This window comes from Montipora foliosa, chromosome 5 (assembly GCF_036669935.1).
Source record: "Montipora foliosa isolate CH-2021 chromosome 5, ASM3666993v2, whole genome shotgun sequence".
NCBI lineage: Eukaryota > Metazoa > Cnidaria > Anthozoa > Scleractinia > Acroporidae > Montipora > Montipora foliosa.
Window position 1 is genome coordinate 34,044,419 of NC_090873.1, and position 27,500 is coordinate 34,071,918.

General features: G+C 39.3%; 1 protein-coding gene and 1 long non-coding RNA gene across 8 annotated transcripts in view; one reads left to right on the forward strand and one right to left on the reverse strand.

Moving 5' to 3' along the window:
- Positions 1 to 24,166, forward strand: part of LOC138004016 (uncharacterized) — a 25,490-nt gene extending 1,324 nt beyond the window's left edge. Inside the window, exons 2-4 of one of the 2 annotated variants that reach the window (XR_011123719.1) lie at positions 8,390 to 8,440; positions 15,627 to 15,859; positions 24,030 to 24,166. This is a non-coding gene — a long non-coding RNA (uncharacterized lncRNA). The remainder of the gene's footprint in view (positions 1 to 8,389; positions 8,441 to 15,626; positions 15,860 to 24,029) is intronic. The other variant, XR_011123718.1, reaches the window with a different exon arrangement.
- Positions 1 to 27,500, reverse strand: part of LOC138004013 (uncharacterized) — a 53,491-nt gene that overhangs the window by 7,099 nt on the left and 18,892 nt on the right. For 2 of the 6 annotated variants that reach the window (XM_068850397.1, XM_068850401.1), the window contains 20 exons: positions 26,632 to 26,677; positions 25,429 to 25,503; positions 23,895 to 24,135; positions 23,628 to 23,684; positions 21,958 to 22,239; positions 20,858 to 20,996; positions 20,080 to 20,280; positions 19,086 to 19,221; positions 18,437 to 18,560; positions 18,291 to 18,339; positions 17,675 to 17,701; positions 15,923 to 16,072; positions 15,001 to 15,046; positions 14,352 to 14,396; positions 11,667 to 11,727; positions 10,217 to 11,179; positions 9,117 to 9,544; positions 4,288 to 8,118; positions 2,753 to 3,283; positions 1,687 to 2,100 (listed from right to left, as the gene is read on the reverse strand). In XM_068850397.1, coding sequence (XP_068706498.1) covers positions 1,687 to 2,100; positions 2,753 to 3,283; positions 4,288 to 8,118; positions 9,117 to 9,544; positions 10,217 to 11,179; positions 11,667 to 11,727; positions 14,352 to 14,396; positions 15,001 to 15,046; positions 15,923 to 16,072; positions 17,675 to 17,701; positions 18,291 to 18,339; positions 18,437 to 18,560; positions 19,086 to 19,221; positions 20,080 to 20,280; positions 20,858 to 20,996; positions 21,958 to 22,239; positions 23,628 to 23,684; positions 23,895 to 24,135; positions 25,429 to 25,503; positions 26,632 to 26,677 — 7,846 coding nt within the window. The remainder of the gene's footprint in view (positions 1 to 1,686; positions 2,101 to 2,752; positions 3,284 to 4,287; positions 8,119 to 9,116; positions 9,545 to 10,216; positions 11,180 to 11,666; positions 11,728 to 14,351; positions 14,397 to 15,000; positions 15,047 to 15,922; positions 16,073 to 17,674; positions 17,702 to 18,290; positions 18,340 to 18,436; positions 18,561 to 19,085; positions 19,222 to 20,079; positions 20,281 to 20,857; positions 20,997 to 21,957; positions 22,240 to 23,627; positions 23,685 to 23,894; positions 24,136 to 25,428; positions 25,504 to 26,631; positions 26,678 to 27,500) is intronic. The other 4 variants (XM_068850399.1, XM_068850402.1, XM_068850398.1 and 1 more) reach the window with 3 other exon arrangements.

The following is a 27,500-nucleotide window of genomic DNA, read 5'->3' on the forward strand; positions in this document are numbered from 1 at the left end:
ACCTCCACAAAACATACCAACATCAAATTGTTTTTGGGATGCATCTAGATTAAATTGCCATTTGATGCAACACTACCATCCTCTCAGTCAAAATGTAAAATAATTATTGGATTTGAATATCTCAACGAAAGGAAGGCCTTTTGGTATATATTAAGGATTTGCAAAATTGCCTGAAAAACACACCACACCCCAAATGTTTGCTGACGATACCAGCTTAACAGCCTGTGGGAAAAGTATCGACTTAATGAAGACTTGGAAAGTATTAGATTGTGGCTACAAGCAAATAAGCTTAGCCTTAATGTTACGAAGACAGAGTATATTCTCATCGGTTCACGTCAAAGACTGGCTACTGAAGCTTCCCTTTGAACCGAGTGTATTTATAGGAGGTGATCCGATCAAAAGAGTCAAAGATACCAAAATGCTTAGAGTGTATATCGATTAATCTCTTATGTGGAGCAAGCATATTGAAGAAATAACTAAAACGATTACAGCAGGAATAAGTGCTTAGAGATTTAAATCTGCAAGTCGAGATGTACTTGTTTCAGTTTATTGTGCTCTAATTATGCCTCTCTTTGATTATTTCTGCGAGGTTTGGGATTCTTTGGGAAGTGTATTAGCCGCAAGGCGTCAGAAACTCAACAGGGGATGCGCTAGGGTAATCCTGCGTTACTAAAACGAGGCTGGACAGTCTGAATTAGCCCTACGTCATCTTGGCTGGAGTTTACTAAGCGAACGCAGATTTCGTATTAAGACAAGGCAAATGTTTAAGGTTCTCCATGACTTGGCACCGGTGAGGCTTTTGAATATCTTCAGGAACTCGTGTTCAGCCGACAGTTATCATCTAAGGAACGCTGATAATATGTTGGCTCTCCCATTGACTGACGGTTTTTGAAGAAGAGTTTCAGCAATAATGGTGCTGGGGTCTGGAATTCCTTACCCAATGAAATACATAATTGTGAAACTTTAGCTACGTTTCATAAGCTTTTTTCAACCTATAGACCAAATATCATATAGTAATCTATTTCTATTTCTATTTATTAGGGTTATATTTAATGCATGAATAGTTTTAGCCACGATAAGTATTTCTATTTAATGCACGAATAGTTATAGTCGCGATTGTTACTATATTAAGTATATTTTAAATTTTAAAATTTTATATTTAGCTCACGCCCCTATTGGAAACCAGCTATTGTTTTTCTTTACATTGTTCAATAGAATAGCGTGATAAAGTTGATCTCTTTCTTCTTCAGTTCGAACGCACTTCCTAATTTCTGATTACTGCTAGTTTAACCTATTTTTCTCTTTAAACGTTGCATTTTTTTTTTATCAGAGACAGCTTATTTAATTTATGTTAAGCTATCTTACATGACTCTTTGGAAGACCACTGATGTAATTCGCTACTTTCCCATTCCCATAATGCAATACGTTTTGAACTGGATATCCATTGTTTTAATACAAGTAACCCCTGCCCCCTGAAATGAATTGTATTATGAAATTTGTGAAAATAGCGATATATACACGCTTTCGTGTATGAACAGTAAAGATTGACCGATATGATTAAAGAAAAATTATCATTATTAACATGGGTATTACGATCGTTACTATTACATTTAACAATCCACTATTTGATTTGACCACTTTCACTCTGCTTCGAGACAAAATAAATTTTCTATGAACAACACTCACCTCAAGTTCAGCAACTTTATGCTTGGTCTTTCCTAGTTCCTCATCAAGCTCATTGATGTAATCATCTGCCTCTCCACAAACCCCGTTCTTAGATCCATTTATCTCGTTTGTTTTCATATCCGTCAGTTCTTTGACTCTCCGCTCCAATATCTCGATTTTCTTACTTTTGGCTGCAATTTGCAGCACAAGTTCATCTTTTTCACTTTTGAGGAAATTGTTCATGGCCTGTAAAGACTCAATTTTTTTCTTGGAGGCAACCAGTGCCGCATCGTTTGTAAGTTCCTTCAGGCTTTTGTTTTCTCCTTCGAGACGAAGTATCTCTAGTCTGTAGTCGTCAACATCAATGGATTGTTTTTCAGTTGATATTTTCCCAAGTGACAACTCTTCGATCTTCTCAAGGAGAGCGTGAACTTCCTAAAACATGAAAAAGCTAGGTAGTTCAAATATCTCTTCCACGCTTTTCCCGTGCACGATGGCAAGCGAAAACTATTAAAGGGACAGTGTCACGCTATTTCAGTCAAAGCCGCTAAAAGGCGTCCTTGCATCGATAAAAACCGGAAAATAACGCTGTAGTTTTGTTACCAATAACCACTGAAGTGCACTGAAGTTGTTCTTTGTTGTTTGCAGCCAAGCAAAGAGAGGATGGAAATGGACTGAAACTTGAAAAAACTGCCTAATTTTTTCAAGTTTGAGACAGTGTCTTCGGAGAGACACCAAAGATTAAATACTAATAGCTCTTTGTGCCATAAATATATTTCATACTTATCATTGGGTGGTCAGGAATGTTGTACGTGTGAACTGAAGTAGTAATCTAGATTTTTACCCATTTTTGACCTAAAAACACGAAATTAAGCATGACACTGCCCCTTTCAGTTACAGTGCAATTGCTTTAAATTAATTACGTATCGTTTAAATTACATATCGCAGTTTTAAAGGCTTTGCTCTTACATAACGAAGGCGTTTACTCTTGATATAGGGTGCAAGTAGATCATTATTTTTGAAGCTGGTGCAGGTGTGACGTGTTTTCATGAAAACCGGATTGACCGGTGCTCTTGTTCTCACCAACCTGTTCTAACTCAAAAATTCGCTTGTTTTTGTTTACCAGCTCACGCGCAACTTGCATTTGTTCTTCATTGGTTGGGTCACCATATTGTTCGTTTCTACGCCGCTGAGCTTCACTGGTTTCCACTTGAAGAGGCACGATCTCTTGGCCCTTGTCAGTGTTGTCACTTTCGAATGGTTCGTGACGACGGTCTTTTGGCTCTTTCTCGATATTTTTAATACCTTCGACAATTGAAGTCCCTTCAATGGTGTGTGACCTTCGAACCTTAAACTCTGGACCCATTCTTTGGCCCAATCTTCCATCCATTGAAGATGACAATGATTTTTTATCCCTACGTGTCAGCTTTTCTTGTTCATCGCCAACCTGTTTCTGTTTCAATAATTCAATTTGACGATGAAGCTCTTCGTTTTTACTTTGAATCAAAGAGGGGTTTTCTTCGTCTTGCGCGATTTTCTCATGCAAAGCCTTCAATTCTTTTTCCTTTCCAACAATATCTTCTGCTGTCGGGGATTTTCGGGTGGATTCCATCATCTCCTGTTTTTATCAATAAAAAAAAATATATATGAGTAATACAAGACTTTATTCAGGTGGTATCTTTTTATCGGTTAACCGATAAGGTTTTTGGGGAGGAATGATGGGTCGGTGTATCAATCGAAATCAGCTCGATACTGCCAGTTGCTCAATCTGTATCTACATGTACATGTTCCAGCACTCGGCGAAGTCCCTTTTTGACTTATGGCTGTTTCTGCTTAGGTGGCCTCAAACACCACAAGCCTTTTTGGAGACGTCACGCCACGCCGGTCACTTCTGCTGGACAGAACAAGACAGTCACAACAATGGGGACTCCATTTCCTACTCTTCTCGAATAGCGTGTGGGTTCTTTAACGTCCCACAGAGAACTTATAAACATCAAAGATATTTTTGAGACGGGGCCTACGATTAACTATATAGTCGTTACCCAAAAAGACTTGAGAGTCTAACCGTTTTCATATGAAATTACAAAGGCAGCACTTTCTCCCCTGTTATTTTAAGATCCCGAGTGTTGATCGAACCCGGGTTCCGAAACCGTAACCTCCCTCGTAACAGCCCGATGCTCAACCATGCAACTGAACCACCGGTGCGCGGTCTATCAGAAGACAGCTAGTCGGTCACGTACTCTGTCAACCGATCAGTCAGTCTCCAAGAAAATGGGCCATTTATTCTGTATGAAGGAGTTTACTTTCTAAAGAAACTGCGGTGCTGCGTCGATGAGGAAGTGAAAACCAGAAATGGGATTATCAACTGGGTTGATAACATGGTAAATTGACCAGCAATTAGCTCTGACAAGGGGCTAACGCTCGAAACGTCAGCTTTCAAATTTCTTTATTGGTCAATTTACCACATCAACCCAGTGGATAAACACATTTCAATTATTTTGTAACCGACTTATTCAATAAGTCAGTTATGCATTGATATATTCCACCGACCCAATCTGTTACCATACAAAATCGCCTTAACTACTACCCTTACTTCGGATTCATGCAAGAATAGTCAGTTACCTGTCGATTTTTGTTGCTTTCAACCATTAAGGCTTCAGATTCGGAGTTCGTCAGAGTTGGACGTTCCTCCCTGATGCGGGAGCACTCTATATGCAAACTTGTGTTCTCAGCGCTTAATCTTTCGTACTCTCTTACCAGTGTTGCAATTCGTTCCTTGATGGCAGTCCAGGCCTTGCTTTTTCCAGCAGAAATATCCGCAGCAGTGACTCGAAAAGACCCCAGAACCGTAGCTTCTTCTAATGGATTAAGGACGTTGGAAACAAGCCTGTGTCTAGTGCTTTCAAGTTCGTACATCAGGGAATCATTCTCTTTCTTTTTGATGTCAATTTCCTCAACCTTGGTGACACCACTTTTCATTTCCAAGTCGAGTTTTTCTCTCAGTTCCTGAAGTTCTTTCTCCAGTGCGTCGACACGCTCTTTCGAAGAACGAAGGTCTTTCTTGAGAGAAGAAATAGTTGTTTGATTTTCATACAGGTTGTCAACACTTTGAGCTCGATATTGATACGAGGGCTTTCGACTTTCGTTCCCAAATTTTCCCGACTTGAGATCTTCCTCAATGAGCTTGGCTTCTAACTGCTCTCTTCTTGATTGAACTGTGGTTTTGTTCTTCTCTGCTCTTTCTGCTCCAGCGCCGACTTCTGAAATTCCTCTCAGTTTGGAAATTTCTTGCTGCATTTTTGTGATTCGCTGCTGAAGGTTGGCGTTTACTTTGTTGAGTTCTTCATTACGACTTTTTGCCTCGGCAAAATTGTTACTCTCGATATCAACATCCTCTTCCAGTTCCCTGTTGATTTTGCGAATGCGGTCGTATTTCTCTTCCATATCAATGTAGTTTTGATTTAATTCTTCGTTTTCTTTACTGAGATCTTTAATCTCTTGTTCTGCGTGTTCTAGCCTTTGTTTTACTGGATCGTAATCTTTTCTTACTTCTTGAAGCTCTTGCTCTGTCCCTTGCAAATCATGTTCTAATTCATCCTTTCTCTTTTCTAAAAGATCTCTTTTGCTAGTTACGCTTTCGAGTTCACTAGATGCTACTTCTAAACGCCCCTCGATAACACGCAATTCTTCTTTTAAGCAGCCATGTTCTTTTTGTAGGCCTTTGTAGGTCTGCAAAAGTTCCTTGTTCTCTTCACTTAAGTCTTCTACCTCTTTCTCAAGAAATCCTATTTCTTCTTTCAACGTTTTGATGAAGCGGGTCTCTTCTTTCGATTTGCCCGCTTTTTTGGCACCGGAATTTTCCATGGCTTGAAACGAGCTTTTTTCCATGTCAACCCACTGATGATCCTTTATCATGAGATCTATCTTCTCCTCATCAGTTCTTCGAGCAATGGTCATTTGTTCTTCTTCACGAGATTTCTCATTTTGAAGCTCCTGAAGGTCTTTCGTTAAAATGTCGATCTTTTTCTTCAATGCCGCACATTCTTTTTTGAATTTCATTGTCTCCAATGCTTGGTCCTCAAGTTGAATTTCGAGGCTATCATTTTTTTCTTCAAGTGATCTCTTAACCTTCAAGTCTATACTCAGGTTTTCCTTCAGTCTTTGCATAATTTCCACCTTGTCCAACAGAGAGTTCCTTTCTTGCTTCAAATTTTCCATTTCATTGACGTCTTTTTCCTTTTCTTTTTTTAGAGCACTAAGCTCTTCTTTCATTCTCTCAAACTGCTCAACATTTTCCTTTTGTAAATGAGATGTTCTTGAGTTGAGTTGTTCAAATTCCTGAAGATTTTCATTTTCGTCGTTCAGTCTCTCTACTTCTCTCAAGAGGTTGTTTTTATCGGGTCCCAAGGCACTCAAATTCGCACTATCTTCCTTTACCTTAACCTTTTCATTCCTTAAAATTTCAAGTTCCTGCCTCAAGGTTTCATTCTCTTTTAAAAGGTTACTTTTTTCCCTTGAAAGATTGATCTTGTCATTACTGGATACCTCTTTCTCTTTCAATAGGATTTCGTTCATATTCTTTAAGTGCTCTATTTCTTTCGTGGCAATTTCTTTCTCATTTTTAAGACCCGAAAAAACTTCTTTGATGCCTTCCATTTTATCTATTTCCTTCAGTAAATCCTCGTTCTCCGCTAGTAGTTTTCGAATTTTTTCCAGTCCAACTACCTTCTCCTGTCTGAGTTCATCAAGTTCTTCTTTCATGTTATCAAACCTTCCAACCTTATCAAGGAATTGATTGCTTTCGTCTTTCAACTTTGCAATCTCCTTTCTCAAAGTTTCGTTGTCTATTCTAAGATCCGCAGCATCTTCCATTACTGCGCTCGTCCTTTTAAAACTAAATTTGAGTTTATCGTAATCCTCTCCTATCTTAATTGATTCGTTAACCATTTTAAGAAGCCTATCATTTTCGCCCCGTAAGAGTTTGACCTGCTTTATGGCATCTTGTTTTTCTTTTTTTAGGCAGCGGAGATCCTCCCTTAGCTTGCTAATTTTAAGTTCTCTTTCCTCGTTTAACTTGTTCACCTGGTCTTCTCGGACGGTCTTCTCTTCCTCCGCTCTTTCAAGACGTTCTTTCATGATATCCATCTCATCAACTTTCTGATAAAGTTTTATTTTTTCTTGCCTCAACGTCTCTGCCAGCTTAATAGCTTCGTCTTTTTCGGTTTGAAGGGAGCTTTTTAAACTATCCTTTTCATCCTTCATTCTTTCAAGCTCATCGCTGAGACGGTCACAATTTTCTTTCATCTGATCTAATTCGACAGTTCCTTGAAGGAGTCGCAGATTTTCATTCTGTAACATCTCCACTTTCTTTGACACGTTGTCTTTTTGCAACTTTATAATGTCTAAATCTTTCCTTTCTTTGTTCAATTTTTCGAAATCTTGAAGAAGAATTTCCATTTCTTTCCTTAATAATTCAATCTCCTTCACCACGTTTAAATTTTTGTCCTTCAAAGTTTTGGTCTCGTTCTTGTACTCATTTATCGTCGCTTTATCAGCCGAGCTGTCCAACTCTCTCGTTTTCATCTCCTTCTCCATTTCCTCCACCCTGCCTTGAAGGTAAATGCGCTCTTTGTTCAGTCTGTCAGCACGATGAGTTTCATCACGAACTTGTTCTTCAAGTTGATGCCGTTCACCAGCAACCTTGTCCAGATCTTTTTGCAGGGAGGTGTATGCCTCGGTCACCGTCTCTTTCTCGTGTACAAGGGTACGTAAGTTGTCTCTCATAGACTCAATTTCGTCTTTCATCTTCATAAGTTCATGGATCCGAGTTTGCATTGACTCTTCCAGGTCCTCGCACTCTTGTTTTTCTTTCTCCAAGATCTTCTTTTCCTTCATGAGGTTTTTATGCTTTTCTGCAAGTCGGTCGTACAGGATGTCGCCTTTGTCTTTTTCTTCCGTTATTACTTGCACGTCTCTACTTAACGACTCTACTTTTTTACTCAGAGTGTCGATTTCTCGTTCTTTATGTTGAAGTCTTTCCTCAGCTACCTTTCGCGAGGAACTTTGCTCTTCCAATTCATTTTTCAGTTGATTGCACTTCTCTTCCAACTCTCTATACATTCTCATTCCATCTCGCCTCTCCAATTCAAAATTTTGGATCTGTTCTTCCAAATCACGTGTCCTTTCTCTTTCCCGTGCCAATTTGATTTCTTGTTCTTCAGAAAGTTTTTGTAACTTTTTGAAGTCATTTTTCATCGCGATGGCGTTTCCACCTCCATTTAGGCCGTTGGTATTCCTTTCCCTTTGTACTTCTCCACATGTTTCTTCGTCTCCCATTAAATGATGTATTCTGATAAAAGGAGAATCATTGGAGATTACAGGTTCACTTTCCAACTGTTCCTCGTTTCTTGTAATGAATTCCTCCTCCACAACATTTGCGTAATCAAAGCTTTCCTGAAATATGGACGTTATCGACAAACAAGCCAACAAATAGAACATTAATTATCCCTACATTGAAATCCTGTCAAGCTCTTTGTCATAATGTAAAGATATTCTTTTCAAAATTAATGTAAGCGCTAAAGGAATCAACAATAGTATATTCTCTAATTTAAAAAGAAGAATCAGTTTTTCAAGTTATAAACATAATAGTACTATGCTAAATGCTTTTAAGGGACAGACCCCACTTTTCGCTATAATATACATGAAAATTTTTCTCATTCTGCAGATTTGTTACGAGAATGCAATGCAGTCTTCAGGTAACAAAGGGCAGAAAAGAGTAAGTCAGTGCAAACCAAGAATTCTGATGGCATGGTCAGTTATGAAAGATAAGGCATATCAAATGCGAGCCATGGATGACTCGACATTTGAGTACTTGCGTGATAGGCTTGCGTTGCTTCTGTTTAATCCCGATAAGCTATCTCAGTAAAAATGTTTTCGTGTATTTCATTATTTAAAAGTAATCACATGATTTTTTTCGTGCAGTTTGGAATAAATTTATTCCAAATTGCTTTCTAAATTGTGTGATTACTTTTGCTAACCCCACCCCTTAGCCTATTTCTTATTCCTTTTTCAAAATATATCCATATCGGAACCCCCTTAATTGATTCAAAAGAACCAGGACCGCTTGGAAATGGTTTGTTTTTGTAATAAATTTTTTGTCTGGCGTAACTAATAGCGATGTTTCTCACTATACGTCACCCATTGTCACCCACCGCATTCATTTAGTCTGTTCATTAGAACCCCTATGTTCTCGAAGGTCTTGTCGGGGTCTCAAGTTAATTGTCGACCTCTTTTAAAAGAAAAGGAATAATTTGGTTTTAAGATCTTTGCTTTGATCATGAATATTATATTAAATTCAGAGGACTCTTTGCAGCCTATGCATGTTACACGGTGAGATCTATGTTTGCATTGACTATCTCTGCAAAAGAAAGAGAAGTATCTTTAAGTATTACCTTTTCGGTGTTTTCTGTCTTTTCTTCCAAATCTTTGCTCCTCTGGTTTTCGGTAGCAAGACGTGACTGTAATGAAGAAACTTCTTTCTTCAGATTTTCAATCATGGACTCGTAATCCTCTATTCTATTCGCAAAGTCTGCACTGGAGAACTCCTCGTCTTCCACCTCTTTTGTTATTTTTTCTTCCTTTTTTTCATTCGCTTTCGCCCGCAGCATCATTATTTCCTCGTTAGCCTCCTCTACTTTTGCCTTATAGTTCACGAGGTCGCTGCTGTTTATCGTATTTTCTGTTTCAAGTTGTTCGATTTTCTTTTTCATGTCGTCAATTTCCGCCTCTTTGTCTTCCAGATCATCTTCCAGATTTTCACGATCCGTTGACAACAACTTGACCTTGTCTTGAAGGGTGGCAATCTGGCCTAGTAGATTCTCTTGGGGGGGAACAATCAAATCCAGATGTGAGTAAATTACAGAAGGTTTGCGCGGGAAAATGCTAAAGTGATTTACGCATTTTTGATTGGCGAACAAGGGTAATGACAATTTAATAAATGATAAATCGTTGAGACCTCGAGGGCACGGTAAACGAAAGTTTGGATCAGACCTAAATTCTCTCTCAGGCTATGGTCTTGGTTTTGAAACTACCTTATCGCAAACTAATGGCTTTGTAGACACTTGTTTTTTTTTCTTTCATTTTAAATTGGACTATAAATCCTTAAAATTCCGATCGCTTTTCAAAACCTGTTTAACTTTATCCGATGGATAAGTCACATCCAACATTTTCAATCTGTGCTAAGATTTAAATATTTGTTCGCGTAACTGTCATATAAATGCTCTAAGGACATCTAATTAAAGGCGTGTTCGAAAACTGTTTGTCAATGTTTAACGCTGTGAAGGATACCGGTATTTTGCACTCTGGATAGCGATTTATCCACAGGATAAACTGAGTAATCCAGTCTTTGAGCCTTTGGGGCCCGACCTTCAAGTTTATTGCTGTTTACGATTGATTTGGGAATAAGGTATTTTGCATTAGCTACTGTAACTATTATGATTGACTAAATCGGGCATTTTGCATATCCATAGTTATTACAATATTTCGTGCATACCTTGCGTTCCATCATTGTTAACTGTTTTCCTGGCCTCCTCTAGGTCTTCATACGCTTTGCGTAATTTTGACGATAAATCTTCGCAATTTTTCTGCGATTCTTCTCTCTGCTTCTTAATCACGTTCAACTCTTCTTCCATTTCATTTACCTCTTTTTCAAGACCTATCTTGGTTTCTTTTTCCTTTGTGATAGCGTTCTCCAATCTCAACTTCAAGTCATGATTTTCTCTTTCTAGAATCTCCATGGTTTTCTCCAAATTGGTTTTCTCTGACGCTAAGAATTTGTTCTGATCATTTAGGATTTCAAAGCGTTTTGTGAATTCGTCGACTAAAGATTTCTTTTCTTCTTTTAAGGCATTGTATTGAGCTTCAGACATATTGCGGTCATCTTTAAGTCTGATAATCTCATCCTCAAGAGTTTTATTGACCATGGCATTCTTTTCATTCATCTCTGCCAATTCCTCCTTTTCTTTTTGCAAATGTCCATGTTTTTCTTCAAGATCATTCTTTGCTTCGTGATATTCTTTACTTTCTCGTTCCAAAAGAAGTATTTTCTCTTCAAGAACATCACGGTGATCCATTTTTTCTTTGAGTGACTCATACTCGTGAGTCAAAGTTTCCAATTTCTTTGATTTTTCCAGAAGTTTGTATTCTAAAACTTCCTTCTCTTCTTCCGTAACCTCCGCCTTTTTCAAAATGTCGGTATTTGATTTGACTTGCTGCGACAAATTCGTGTTCTCGGCCTCCAGCTTTGAAACTTTCTCATTCAGCTCTTTTCTGGAAGATTCGCTCATGCGCAGTTCATCCTCCATGACGTCAACCCTTTCCTCCTCGTCCCGAAGTTTGTGTTCCAAGAGTTTGTTTTCTTTTTCAGCGTATTGCAGTTTGGAGAGAAGTTTTTTTACCTTGGACTCGAGCATTTGCGTATCTTGTGCCATATCTTGCTCGTCAAATTTTCTGCTTTCTGTGGAGAACACAGAAAATGAATCGAAATTTAGTGATGGATGAACCATTCAATAACCGAGGAATCCTCACACCAATGTGACGTGAGTTCGATCCTTGGGATGACTGAGTTGTTCGCTTACTATACACTTTCCAACGACTTTCATTGCTATTCAATTGAAATACAATACCAAACAACCCAGGATTTGGTTGGGAGCAAACTGCTATTATGTCGCATGGGGATGCTTGATGACGATAACGCGGAAAACAACTCAGCCAGTGACGCACAATAACTGGCCCAGCAGTTTTAATTTCCGCCAAAAAGCTATACATACACAAAATCATATTCAGTGAGAAAGAAAAAATAACAAAAAAAAAATTTTTCTCACATTTCTGAGGATGAGGTTTTCTTGATGTAGCATGGGTGCCCTGAGAAGAATGAATACGCTTTTCCTCTTTATGCATCATGGCAACCAAAATTTTTTTATCATGAAAATTCTATGCATTACCTTGTCTCTTTTTCTCTGTTGGTGATATAGGAAGTGGTCTATTTTCAAGTACCAACTCGCTCTAAAAGAAATGAAGATGGGTATGTCAGAGCAGTTATATTTCAAATCGATTATAAATGCGGCAAATGGCTCAGTAATGGATGGATTCCGGCGGCCTGGCAGATCTTGGTGTAGCCATGACTACTTCGTGGAAGAGGCCTAGGCATAACCGAATTTCTTTGCTTATTTACTTAAATAATTAATTTATGGTCTCGCCAATTTACTTAAAAACGAATTACAGAATATAAGCAAAGAAATCTGGATTTCAAACTGTGAATGAAGCCAGCATTGCATCGCGGTATTTTCGCTGCACTGACATTGCAACGGTTGTGTTAAAAAAAATAAGTAGCGTACTTTCATATCAGTTATGACATAAGTGAATTTTAAAGCTTCAATACATGTAGGAGGTACATCATTATAAATATATGGCCTAGATTACATATGCAGAATTTTGAGCAATTCCTCAGTCTTCTTTACTCCTGCAACATTGACGGCTTACTTTCGTCAGCTAATTAAATGCATTGAGTCTTAACTTCCTTCGCCCATTGACAGGACCATTCGATTCGTCTTATGACTTTGAAAGCCGCAAAGCATTTAAGCAATTTCCCGGCTCTCCTTTATTCTTTCGATATTGTTTACTCTCATCGGCTAATAATATACATTCAGTCAACTTCTTTTAGCCCATTGTCAGGTTCTATTCGATTCGCCTTATGACTCTGACAGTTGCAAAGATGTTGGGTTTTGAACCCGTTCGACAAGTGTATTGTAGTCAAAGCAGTCGTGACGACAAGCACTTCTTAGCCGGAAGACGAAACAGTAGCGTTAATTGCATATTGAAATTAATGTGGTTTCAGGTAAAAGGTCCGAATTGCCGACAACTCCATTTTCATGCAGAGATACATCAGGGGCACCCAACGTCAATTTTCGGAAAATATCTGTTCGGAAGACGATTTAAGATCTAGAATTTTCGGAACGGTTGTTTTTAAATATCTTGCTTGCCTGCCTGTCCTAGCATTTTCGAACATCCTAAAGATGGTATAATTGCCCATTTTTAACGGATTTTTACCCTAAAAAGGTCACCTAGAATTTTCGGGAGCCGTTTCTCTGGCTGAAATTTTCGAAAAGGTAAGTTTTAATCCCTATAATTTTCGGATCACTAGCCTTTCAGCTAGGAAATCCGAACAGATGAAAAATTTTTAGGGGATAAAAATATGCCTATATCTACTGTTTAAATACTAACATACGTTTGACAAGGCTATGTCTAAGTGGTTTTGAACTATATTCTCGTTGGGTGCCCCTGATACATGAAGCGATTAATGTAGTCATAATACGAGTACGATGGGCTCACGATTCCTTCAGAAACTGAAGAAGACGTTTCCGCATGGACATCAATTTCAACACCATTTCATAGCTATTTCCTTATAAGAATTAATCTCTTCTGGGATTTCGTCGAACCACCTTTCGATAGTTCATCGATTATTTCTTCAAGATTACCTACACAATGATTGATTCAGTTGGGATCATAGGTGTCATTTGAGCTAGTTTCGAAAGACAAGTCACTTCCAATAAGGTTAACAGTAGCCCAAAACAGTTTCTCTTTAGACATTTCAAGATTTTATTTAACGTGGACCCTTTTTATTAGTTTTCAACGACATTTCTCACGAATAATTAAAATGTCGGAAGCCGGTTTGCCATGAAATTTGGATTGAAAGCTTCATTTGGAGAGATGAATTCCAAGATAAAATTTTCAAATAAAATATTTTGTTATGAAAATAATGTGGACGTGGTTCAAGCATGTCTAAATTCCTGACGGAAAAACTACTTTACATCGGTGGTTTTTACGATTCGACAAGGAATGGTTAGGAAGCGAAAATCGATGCTGGGTTAGAAAAGTGAAGAAGATGAAGCTCCTGGCGTACTCCGAGTATTAGATGCAATTCTGTCTATATCTTTAACAAAATTAAACGTTGCTGAGGGTGAAGAGTTAAAGGATCATTCTGACGTGTGTTTTCTCAGGGGCTAAATACTTTTCAGGAATTTTGACCGCCTGGTTGGTGCAAAAAGAAGAGAAAACAGGAAAGTCAACCCGGAACAAGTTTGAATGCATGAACTAGGCATAAATATATTTACCATCACCCAACTAGTGGACTAATGCAAATCCTGCATTTTAATTGGCTACGCTACTAGAGGACTATTAGTAATAGTCCTCGAGTAGCGAAAAGCGTGACGCTTTCTTTCGTTTTATTCCCAGATATTTTAAGAAATATTTCTTCAACTTGTAGTTGCTAACTTTTTTATTGCCTTTTCTGTCCGACTAGTTGGGAGATACTAAAAGAATTAGACCCTTCGCCCTCAAGGGCCACGGGTCTAATTGTTAAATATTCACTGACAAGTGAGACTGACACACACTGGTCAGCTGGCAACGAACCCGAGTGATACTTACAAGACATCATTTAGTAATATAAATGCTGACAGCAGGGAACTTAAGATGTGATTTTTGAGGGTTTTTTTTATGAGTTAAGTGCTCACTTTACAAATACACCGATTGCTGAATATTGAAGGTTTACATATAGAGATATTATAATATCTGTCTCTTGTCATTGGAAATCTAATCGCATAGTTCTTTAAGTTGCCTTTCAAACGTACCTCAGATATTCCTTTGCTCTTCCTTTTGCCGGTGAATCCTGGTGACTGCAATGCAAATAACAAAACCGAATATTTTGTGTCTTAAATCTTGTCTCTTATCATGAATTATCTATCTGTGAGGAAGTGTATTCATTTTAATGTGGAGGTTCCGAACCTAACTTAATCAGTACTCCTGTCACTCTAATAAGGGAAAACAAAGACGTTCCCAGGTTTCTCAACTATCTCCTCTTCAGTTTGACGAAGTCATTTTTCTCACTTAGAGGACGTGTATGTGAGTTGTAAGATGCTTAAAAACAAACACTTCGGCCAAGAGTCGTTGACCTTGATTTTCTATTTCTCTGACGAAGCCGATGAGCATGAATATCAAGGGTGATATTATAAACCAGGAGCTAACATCATTGTCGTCAATTCGTTCTCTTACACAGGAGTGAGTATTGATATTCTGTTCACTAGTACTAATCTTCCCATAGCTTTTGGAGTGAGGATCATAACTTCAAATAGATTGCGCTTGTATTATTTTTGGCATAATTTCAAGAAAACTAGCAAGGATCACTGTTGACTGACGTGTTGTCTCTCAAGCACGTGATTCAATAGATTAGGTACAATCCTACGTTTTTTGTTCATATTCACTGATTAATTGTTCAATTACCTTAATCCAGTCATGTTCAAGACACTGGTCTGCTGTCATACGTTTTCTGTAAGACGAAGAGAATAATTGTGTGGTTTCTTGGTCAGGGAAATCTGGTAGGGAAGGGGACGGGGTGGGACGGGTGGTTAGTTTAGAACCATTTACTGAACTGTAGAGGCGAATATTTAAACATAAATGGTCATAAATCAGCCGAAGCATGACAAAACCGGGTTTTAAGTCTTTTTCTTAGCCAATTGTATAGTATAGAAAGGAAGCTCATTGTCGAAAATACTTAGTGGCAACGAGGCAAGAGTAAGAGGAAAAGCCTTTATCAACATGAAGAAAATCACTTGAATTTAAAATTACTTTTAAAAAATCCAGTCTAAGGACGCTTTGCATTTGACAGAACTGACCGGCCAGATCGGGCATTTGGAAGGACTAACTCTACAACGCATTCAAAGTAACACTTTTCGAGTATGATATATACTCCTTCAGAGGAATGCGAGGGATTATCATGCAAGTGTTCCTTTTACTTGTTGCAGTTTCTTTGCAACTTGACGGGTCTGGCCGGCCAGTTCTCACAAAAGGAAAGCGCCCTAAGTTACATTTTGTAACTTGGACCCTGATTATTAATAAAATACGAATAGGGAAGGAAGAGGACAGTCAACGAGGACAGTGCTAGCATCACCTCACAGCTGCTCCACCTGCGGAAAGGACTGTCACTACAGAACTGGCTTCCACAGCAAGAGCAGAAGCGGCCCCACAAAGCGATGGCATTCTTGAAGCACATTTCTTTGATATTTCAAAATAAAAAGGCCAACAACAATTGATAAAAGTAACACATAAACTGTGTATCATCCTGATCAGTTCACAGACTGAGGTATTTATATGATTTGTATATGTTGTGGTTTAACTTTGTTTTTGGATTGAAAAAAATGATTACCTGGGTTCTTTCATAAGTAGCCTTGTTATGAAGTCCTTTGCCTCCTTGCTTACGTAGTCAAATACATCAGAAAACTCCCAGCGTCCTTCTGTGATACGACGAAATGTGTCTTCCTCGCTCTCACTCAAAAATGGTGATTCACCACTCAGCCTACATAGAAGGAATTGAGGATCAGATCTATTCGTCTTTCCACGACTGATTGCTTGGAATCTCTTAAGTTTGAGCTTTCCCTTTGCCAGAACCAAGACGTTATTCAACGTCGGGAAACAAATTCTTATAGCAAAACTAAAGTACTAACGCATGGAAGGCCGACAGATTGCAAAAATGAGATGTCGCGAGGAAGGAAAAAGCTTTGGATTTCCTGTAACAATGCATTCGCCGTGATGATGAATGCAAGAGGGAATGAAAACGGAACCGGCCAGTCTTTTATTCATGCCTTGTGTGAAACGAATGGCTCTTTTATCGGATAACCAACTATGCGAACAGTAGCGTATTATCGCCACAAAAACGCCCGATATCATACATTGACATGTATACTACCCGAAATACGTTTCAGAGCTGCTCGGTCTTTAAAAACTTGTGACTCAATAGATATATATAACCTGTACTATTCTCCTCATTATGGGCTAATGACCAACAAGCCAACATTTAAAGAAACAGTTGAGACATCCGGCATTCCAAACTAAACAAACAGCTCCTTTCAACTGAACCCAAAGATTTCTTTATTAACTTAGGATATCCTTTATCAAAGACTACTGTCAACAATAGACCGAGGCAGGAAAACTGACTTAATACTCATCTATTTAATATAGATGGTATTTTCAAAGCTAAGGCTTACAGTTCTTCAAATCTCACCTTGTTTAAACCTTATTCTTATCTTTTATCAAAAATATGTAATCTTGAAGAAACAGTTATTATTGAGGATGAACCTCTCCACTGAAACGCCCCAAAAGCTAAATTGTACCTTCGTCTACATTGTAAAAACTTGAAAACTGTACATTGCAAATGAAATTATTTCATGATGACCATTGAGAGGGAGATGGGAGGGGGGGGGGGGGGGGGGGGGGTGGAGGTAGGTTCGATTTCCATCCGCTTAGGGAGTGCGGTGAACATCCTCCTCCCAACGAACGGCTGGATTACTGGTCCCCGTAATTTGTCCGTAACGCAGCACTCGTCGCAATTGTATTTTGTATTCAGCCAATTGCATTTTGTGCTTGGGGGCAGGTGACTTTCTGATTGGTGGAAAATACAACTGGCTGAACCAGTGATCCAGCCGTGGTGTGCGCAGAGGAATGCGGGCGCACAAGAACGGCTGGTCAATCGAGCCTATTTAGGGGGTGAAAATTAATTTTCACTGGCACGAAGAAATAATATTACAGTGCAACGTGCCTTACCGTGGCCACCCAACAAACTTTCACATTTGACAACATACTTGTAAATACGTCAACTCAACAACCCATGCAACGGTGTACAAATTACAACCGTACGAAGTTTGCAAGGAGGCATGACTGTCAATGAAATTCGCACACCCTCATTGGCGGATAATGTGTAAAAAAAAACTTTTTAGGGCCGATTTACACGGTACGATTTTTGTCGCATGCGGCAACGGTTTACGACAGGCCCACGACATGATTTACGATTGTTGTGTACGTCAGAAAAAATGTCGTAGCATTTTAAAACTTGAAATGTGAATATAGAAAGAACTTTAAAAACCAAATATAAAGACCATCAGCTTTTAATTACAATACTTACATCATGTATGCTACCACGCCAATAGCCCTGAAAGCCAAAGAATTACCCAGAAAATAAAACATTTCAAAAATGCCTTAAAATACAATCGATATAGCCCTCTAGAATAGAATACGGAAATGTAAGTGTGGAAAGTTTGTTGTGGAGTTGTTTTATCAATTGGTAAACCACAAAAGGCGGTCGTTCATCTCCTTGCTCGCAACGATGGAAACCTATCATAGGGTCAAAACTTGCCGAGTTGCTAGGGATAACGTTGGCCAGAGAAAAAAAAAAGCCTTCTGAGTTGTAATACTACAGGATGAAGGGGGTAGTTTCTAAAGAAACTGTGATGCTGCGTCGGTGGGGAAGTAGTGTACAAAAACTTGGTTTTATCAACGGTGTTGATAATGTAATTGGCCACGGTACAGAGATTCTAAAAGCTTTTAGAATCTCTGTTCGGTGGCCAATTTACATTATCAACTCCGTTGATAAAACCAAATTTTTGTATACTACAGGATAGTTTTGCTCATTGGCGCTAGAACAATTGATGTGAAGTCACTGTAGTAGAGTGGACTAGCTCTGGTAGACCGCAGTAAATTCGTTCAGTTTTCTGTAATAAGCACTTTCCAAAATTTCTTACCACATATCTGCAGATGGCGTCACAGGCTCGTAATTGACAATTTCTGGAGCTGGAAGGAACAATGTAATAGAGAAAAAGAAAGCTCTTTAGCAGTAGACAAGAATGCCAAACTGTTTTTGTTTTAATGATCTTAGACTACTACTTACCAACGTATTCCGCAGTTCCAAAAGAAATTTTCGTTTCTTTGTCCGGATCAAACTTTCTCGTTAAGCTGAAGTCAATAAGCTTGATTTTGGATCCACCTTCATTTTTAAACATTACATTCTGCGGCTAAAACGTAAAAAAACGATAAAATCAATCAAGACAAGGAATGGTAATGAATTTATATAGCGCATTTTCTATAGGCATATTCAAATGCGCTTTAAAAGCAAGCGATCTATGGGTGAGATCGGACATCAGCATATACAGGCGCCGCTGGAAAGCCGCTATCAGTCCATTAGCGATCTGATCCAGCACATGAATGAATGAAATGTGGCCTGACGACAACACCGGGAGCTCCATGCCCTACTCTTTACGAATAGTGTGTGGGTTCTTTTACGTCCCACTGGGCTGTGAATATTGAAGGGTTGTGAGACGGGGCCTTATCCGAGAAGGCTTGAAAGTCTCAATCATTTGCAGATGTAATTACATAGGCAGAACTTTCTCCTCAGTTATTTTAAGACCCTGAGTGTTGGTACGGCTGGAGTCGAACTCACGACCTCCCGCATGGCAGCCAGCCCGATGCTCATCCAACTTTTAACTTCAGAAGCCTAAAATCTTTCAGAAGGAGTCAAGGAAAAGTACCATTACGTATACCTTAAGGTCCAAATGCATGAAACCATTGCCATGCATAAACTTGATGCCTTCCAGGACCTGCTTGAGAATTTCCACAGCTTCAAATTCGGGAAGCGAATCTCCGTCCATACGATCTGACAAGTCTCCACCCCTCGCGCTGGAAAGATGTTAAAAGAAAACCAGGCATTCGTATGTTGCAGCTCTCCTTCCTTGTATAATGTCTTTTCATTTCTTATCTGATATTTTGTAGGAACATTACACATTTTGTTTGACGACTCTTTGTCCTTTTAGCTTGTTTTCGAGAAATGATGTCCCTTCTCGATGGAATCTAATACATTGGCATGAGAAAGGGAATCGACCATTTGGGTCAACATCAAGAAAATCACCACGGAATGGTGACACACGGTACAAAACTATGCGACACTGATTACCATATGCTAAGCTGTAAAACGAAAGTCACAGTTACCTTATTCAAGAGAAAAGAACGCGAATTACTGACTATTAAGAGGGACGTCCTGTCCCTTTTCGGCAAATTGGTAGCATCTACAAGGAATCTGGAGATAAGGTTGGATATTACATCACCTCGCCCGATGAAGACACCTAGACAGGAGTGTCGACACGTTGTATCGTTGACTCGTAACTTTCTACTGACTCGCGGCATTGAAATTTATTCAAACCAGAGTGGTATCAAAATATGTCTGGTTAAACCGTGTGTTTGCAGATTCCTGTGACTAGAAAACAATTGGTTTGCACTGTGCAACAAATGGCTACTTGTTGAACGGAATCTATTTTCGTTCAACATCGTTCATCAATGTTCAACAACGTGAATGATCCATTTTACCCTTCAATATATTGCATGAGACGCACTTGAACTTTTGTTCCCCAAAAATTGCAACATTTGCTGAACCTTGCTCTAAGCGAGGCGATAAAATTCAAGACGCTTTTGGCTGGCAAATCGCGAAATCCTCTTTACGACCCCTCAGTTTAACTTTGCATTTGTGTATCATTCACTTACTATTCCATAATCAAGATAATCTGTCTTGGCTCCTCGAAAGCGTCATACAGTCTTATAAGGCGTGGGTGATGGAGAGCATTCATTACTTCAATTTCTCTTTTGAACTCTTCCTTTTGGCTCGGTCTCGATTTTATGAACTTGGCGCAAAATCTTGAGGCTGTTTTCATTTCGATACACTTTTTCACGATGCCAAATCGTCCCCTGAAAAAATAAAAGAACCATTATAAACTAACCATTTTAAATTTTTGAAAAAAAGGGAGAACAATGACAAAATGAAAAGATCAAAGGCACTAACATCATGACGACCCGCAGCAAAAGGCAATAACGATAATGATGGGGTCATGAAGAATGGCAACGACAATTGCAAGGAAAATGCCACCCAGAGATGAAATAGTACAGCTAATGGCGATGGCATTGACAATAGTAATGGAGATAACAATGCCATTATGGCAGTGGAAATTGAAATGAAATGCTAAAAGGAAGGAAAATAGTACTGATAGTGGCAGTCAATATGGCGTTGACAGTGGCAACATGGCAAAAACAGTTGCAATGAAATTCCAAAAAGTAAGAAAATAGTACTGCTAACGGCAATATGGCATGGACAATAGCAATGGAACCATAACAATGGCAAGAAGGCAATGACAACTGCAATAAAACGTTCAAAGGAACAATATTGGTAATGGCAGATCCGAATTGGCAGATGGCAATGGGAAGGGGAAAGGCAAGATAAATGCATGAAACAATTCGATTGATATTTGACATATGGCATGAGCTTTACCTTCCGACCTCCTCCTCGATGCAGTAAGACTTCTGTACCTTACCATCTTGTATCTCAACGAAGTCTTTCAGTTCGAACACGTCTTCGTCCTCTGACTCTTCACTCTCTTCTTCGCCTTCCTCTTCCTCGACGCTTTCAACTAACGGAAAATTGCAAGTTTGACATTGTGTTAGAATAGGGCTCGTTGCCAGGGTCAGCGTCAACACTCGCTTTGCGTAAAACCGAAACTGGCAAGCCACTAAAAATATTACACTCGTAAAGTCAAGTGTAAATCCTGAGGGAGTATGTGTGCGTCAGTAGCTGAAGATCATCACCGTGCGTCGAGTGTTGTTAATATTATTGGTATTATTATGGTATTATTCATGGTTACTTTCATCAGTGGTTAACTTTTTAAGGCCATGACGATGCTGTGGTCTAATACATCCAGAAATAGCCTCAATGTCACTGCACATAGGAATAGAAGTCCAGGACCTGACAATGGAAACGAGGCGGTGTTGCGGAATGTGGCAGGAGGAATCTGGGCTGAAGACGAAGGATGATGATGATGCAGCCTCTTGCTGGATTCAATGGCTGACTGCAAAATTCTGTTTGCTACAAGTGAGGCTGTCTAAAGTCATACTCAAATCCATAACTTCTCCGCTCTTCTTCTTCTTGTTTTTGTCATGGTCGCTCCTTCTAAGTTGTTTTTTTTTGTTGTTTCCGAGTCTTGCCCTTAATCTTCTTCCCCTTCTTTCGTCTTCGTCATGAAATACTGCATGTGTCGCATTTTTTCGTCGTCTTCTGTTATCGATATCAACATTAGTGTTAAATTTATCAGTATCACTTCTTAAGATGACGATGATGATTATGATTGTGATAGTCTTCATTTATTAGTAGCATCATTTTTTTATTACAGACGGTTATACGATTATGAATATTAAGAAATCTTCCGTTTGATGGAATTGGAAACAGTTTCAGTTCAGTCGATTGTCGCCATTGACATTCCCTTGTTAGCACATTTTCTTACATTGATCAGAAGAGCTGTTTCAATTACAAAGCAACCTATTCAAACTTAAATGAGTTTTAATAATTATACAGCTCATTCAGCACTAGTTTTCTACCTTCGACAGTTAACCATCCAGCGCAAGTAACTCTCCCGGCCTCGTTTTGAGCCACACAGCAGTATTCTCCAGTGTCATCATCCTCACAGTCCCGGATAACAAGTGCAAACCTCCCTTCGTTGTGCATCACCAAAGATATACGGTCGCTTTCTGTGACGTCAACAGCGTTTTTAAACCATTCAACCTCGTAGGGTGAGTTGCCACTGACCACAACCTCAAGTGTAACGGTGTCTCGCTCATTGACTGCGACGTCGTAGAGTTCCAATGTAAAAACTGGAAGTTCTATCGAGTACGTTAACGGAAAGTTTAAATCCAGTGGTTGGGAAAGGAAACAATTAATAAATTGCATTAAACTTATTTTAAACTAATTTGTTCAATGTAGATAATATTACCTGCGAGTTTAGTATGGAATCGGATTCTTATCTGCCAGTTGTGATGGTCTTTTCTTTCGTGAACAGTTTTTAATAACACTTTAAATGTTGAGTTGAAAATTTGAAATAGAAATTAACGTTGATGTAACTTGTTCATCAATCTTTTGTTTTAGGGCTCTTTATTAAGGCTATGCACTGCCTCTTCATCTCACCAATCCTTTCATTAACTTTTTTTATGACCAATAATAATAAAGTATTCTCGTTTGTCTCACGATGTGGTCACTTGTGATGTAGATCGCGATTTTTCGACTGCATACTGCTAGTCTTCATCAGGCGATGGGGTCGCCTGGTTACGTTTCAACTTTCAAGCAGGATGCTCCGCTGTGATTGGTTGGTTTTCATCAGCTGTGATTGGTGCATTTCGATCCTCGCTGTTTCGGTGTTTTGTTCTTTCGGCGGTCCGCTGTCGTACGGTTTTCCTGTTGTTGGGTTTCTTGATCGTGGGCATCCATGCTTCCGGAATTTCTATTCCACTATCCCTGTTGATGTTGTTGGGGTGAAGTCTTATGTGAATCGCCTCTTTGACCCTGCGTGTGTACCAATGAACTGCTGAAAACCAACCAATCACAGCGGAGTATCCTGCTTAAAAGGTGACTCGTAACCAGTTGACCTCATCGCCTGATGAAGACTGACTAGCCTGACTAGCAGTATGCAGTGGAAACGTCGCGATCTACAGCACAAGTGACCACATCGTGAGACAAACGAGAGTACTTTATTATTGTACTTCACCACGATGAATAACAGCAACCTTTTTGCGACATTTTTATAACCAGTACTTAGTAGGTATTTATGAAAGTCAAGTAGACTACTGCACGACTGATAACACAACGCGAAATGTATATTTTAACGATATTTCGGTTGGCGTTTTAATCAATTTTGACGATCTTTTCTGATCCAACGCTGTGCAAGACGTAGCGTCCACGGTTTTTGCAAAGGTTATAAAACCTCAACCTTAGTAGTTAATAATTATTGCAAAAGCGCTGACTGATTTTCTCGTTCGTTTCATCACCAAGAAAATCTGTTACGAATTCCTTCCTTGTTTTGCTATTACTGTTCATCACTATGTCGGATTGTCCGCCATCATTGGACAAAATTGGAACAAAAACTTGACAACGCAGCAAACGCGTCTTCGTATTTAAATGTTAAACATGTTAAGGTTGGTTAACTTTAATGGGAAACAGTTACACCTGTTTTTCTGCAGCATGGCATCTACGACACATTTCCCGAATAATAACTCACCTATTGAGTTCTCTATTTCATTTTCCTCGTCTCCAGTCTCCTCGCTTTTGGGCACTGCTGCAATTTGAACAGACTGGAATGATGGCCTACTCTTTAAAGATTCGGAAAATGTCTTGCAAGTGAGCTTAATAAGACCTATTTTGTGGAGGAATGATCTCCCGGCAGCGACCATATCTATACGTCTCAAATGAACCTTACTACGAAAGCTCCCTTTGAAAAAGAGGAAACTTATTTTCAGAAGTCGTAAGACTAGGTGTTCACAGTTACCTTCGAATGCACTGTCTCCATTTTCCTGCACATGTTTACTGAGTTGATCATCTTTGCTCCTTTCTTCTTCACTTTGCTCATGTTTGTCAGTACCATTGTCACCAGTCTCACCTCCGTAGTTCTCTTCCTTTTCAGAAGGCACTGTTGCTAAGGATGGCACGACAGAGGGTCTGGTCTTTGCGTTCGTGAAGGGCTTGAGGCTGGACAAACGGCGAACGGCCACAAGAGCATTGACAGATTTCTGTGAATAAGACAAAAATGTTGCCGTTTTGAAGCGATTTTCCTATATATGACGTGTCATGTATTTGATTTTTTTTTTTGTCGAAACATCATTTCGTTCACCTCTTCCAGGTTATAACTTGAACTATAATTAACGAGTTTCCATTGACTTGATGGCTCACTTGATAGAGCTGTGCAGCGCGAATCGCACTGTCGTGGATTCGAATCCTGTTTGAGCCTGGAAATTTTCAGACTTGCTGGCAACTACCAACTCGAGTTGCTCATCCAGCTGGTGTGATCTTTATAACGTTAAGCTAATGTTGCTTTGGCCACTGCGGATTAAAAACGCCCTTGTCCTCTCAGAAATTTATATAAAGGTCAGGAAAGATCTAATTGAAACCCTAACAAGAATTTGACCATGTTTCCATTAGCCATATTACCCAAGTGTAGGGATGTACTGTATCGTAATGAGTGGTGGGGAGAAGGAGGGGGGTGGAGGGGGGAGAGGCTAACAGAAAAAAAAAACAGAATTTGAGATTTTAGAGGGAGACGTAGTGTGACTGATTATGGGAAGTTCAACGCTTCTTGAAGTTCATACTCAAAGCAACTGAAAAACCCCCAAAACCTGGTTATCTCACCGATTTCTGGCGACCATTTTTGGTGGCGGGGGTTAACTTTTTCATATGGTGTGAATTTAAGTACTTGGTAACAATACGAATGGCCGCATTTCCTGCGGCCATTCCGGTGGGGGTTTAGTTCGGGGAAGACTCGTAGATTGCAGAAAGTGCACCAAAATTAAAACTATACATTGGATACAATTGGAAAAATGAGAATCGACGATGACATTCCTTTACCATACTTCAATTTCTACTCACGGTGAAAGAAGTAAAGAGCCGCAGCGAAGTAAATGGCTGGCAGGACTCGGTTGTTAAGAAGGTGCATGACTAGCGCTATCAATACGTTGCATTAGGAACCATTGAACATGCGCAATCAGAGTAAAGTTAATAAAGTTAACGTTGAAAGTCAGAGGCCAGTTTGTCAAAAGACTCGAACAGTTATCCGGGGTCGGAAGTCAATTCATGATACTAAGATCTGCTAATTCTGAAAAAACAAAGATCATTACACTTGTTCTCAAGACAAGAGAAACCGACTTTTCATGTCACCAGAAGTACGCTCAAAACATTTCGGTGCTTATGAGAAGTTTGGACTGATTCCAGTCTATTCGCCAGTAATGTAGCAGCTCTCGTAACTGCTACATGACTCTTGGAATTTTCGTCTTTCTCTAAGTCAGTTATATTTGGTTTCAGTGCATTACCTGCCATCTTCTCTTGGCCAAAAATTGTCTTAACTTCTTAGTGTCAATTTTAACTGCGTTTGCGGAAGCACTTCCCTGAATAGCAACAATAGTAGAATACGATCAATAACTGTAATTGAAATAAATGGCGTTAGTCTGACATTAGGTGCGGTTACACGGGGCACTTTTACCGTGGTAAATTGCCTTTTTACCACGGGAAACTGTATTTAGTAGTGTGACCGACATTTCCCAAGGTAAACTTCCCATGTTAAATTTCCATGGATACGTCAAAAAGATCAGTGGAAGCGCCCATGACATTTAACGTGGGAAGTTGGAAGGGTGTTTTGCCCGAGGTACAAGAGCCAATCGCGATGCTGATGAAGTTGTGATTAAATTTCCCGCCAATGAATTGCGTGAGATTTCGTTTTACCTCGGTAATCTTCGTAACGTGTGACCCCTAGTTAACACGGTATACTAAAACCCAAGTGTGAGGCACCGCGGGATAATTTACCATGGGAAATGGCATTTACCATGGTGAGTGTAACCGCACCTATTATACGCGGTATTTCAAGCACGACTTGAAGTTAAATCCTCACTTAAAACTGAGTCCACAAATCACACTCCGGATAAAGCAATTGTTGGTCATTGCCTTTTTGTAACACACACTTGAGCCATCGAACAAACACTGATAAAGATTGCAGTTCATACAAAATGCCGGATATCAAGTAAGATGTCAAAGAGTTCAGTGGTGTATGATTAAGCCTGGCTATTACATCATAGCAACCAGCCTATTCGAGTTCAGTTGAACTTCCAACCCGTCGGGGCTCTTGATGATTACAGTCAACATTCATGTTCATTTAACCTATAGGTTTCCTGAAGTGGATATATCCACTTCAGGAAACCCGATTAAAAAAACCGAATTGGAAAAACTGCTCCAAAAAGGACGCGATTCAGAAAAAAATGCAATTCGTGAATAAAATGCACCGTTCATAGCTAACTCCCAAGGATTTCCGGTGATTTCAAAATGCGTGTTACAAAGCAACTAAAAGTGAACTGTTTATTGATCAAAAGTTGCTAAGAAAAACAAGCTTAAATTCCCTAGTATTTCATCAATCCATTCAGCTACATGGTGGCGACGTTTGCGCAAGAGCACAAACGTCACGCCAACAATAATAGTAGGTCATTAATTCAAAATATCGATGGTCACTCATGAAACAACTTTACCTTCATCCAGCTGTGCTGAAGACTCTGTTTCACTGAATTACGTTTCCTTAAAAAACATAAGCAAATCCACAGTCAGAGGTTGATGAATAGTAAGATTGGTCAGCCAGCTTGGGTTTATATCAACGTTATTTGACCTAATTTTGGGGAATTCCACGAAACGCTTCGGCTAATGCAAGCAGTTGTTCGGAAGCGTCAAATCGTGAAGTAGTTCAAACCCTACATTAAAAAAAGATCACCTAACTGAGACAACTAACCCCTATAATATAATCTCGGCAACTTTTGCAGCGAAAAACTTTAGCTAGCCTGTTAGGAAAGCAAATAGCACTTAGAGAAGCCCGAGGAAGGGAAGTTTCAGGTATCAATCAATGGGTGGAAAATTTCATTCCCTAAAATCCCTGTGTACCGCCTCAGTTCACATCCATTAAGTCCAAAGATATCAAATTCTCGTCAGGTTTGTACAGATATTTAACAATTATTCCATGAGCGCGCGTTGGATATGACGTAGTAAATAGCCAGCCAACAAGGCGCGTAGCGCCGAGTTGGCTATAACCAGTCTCATATCTAACGAATGGAATAGCTGTTTTATTAAATTTTCCTTAAATTTGAACTGTTTTACTTACAGAACGACAGGATGTAGTCTAAGTTTTACAAAACGACCGACGCAGTCAGTTTCTATAAAAGGTCATTACGGTATATGAGCTGATAACCGAGATTGAGTGAGCCAATCAGAAAGCTAGAAACGCAATATCCGAGGTTGAAAATTTAAAAATAAGCTTTAAATAGCCGATATGCTAGTTGCATGTTAACCTGCGAAAGGACAAATCGCAAAACAGAATCCAAGGCAGAATGCGAACTTACGAACTCCGTAA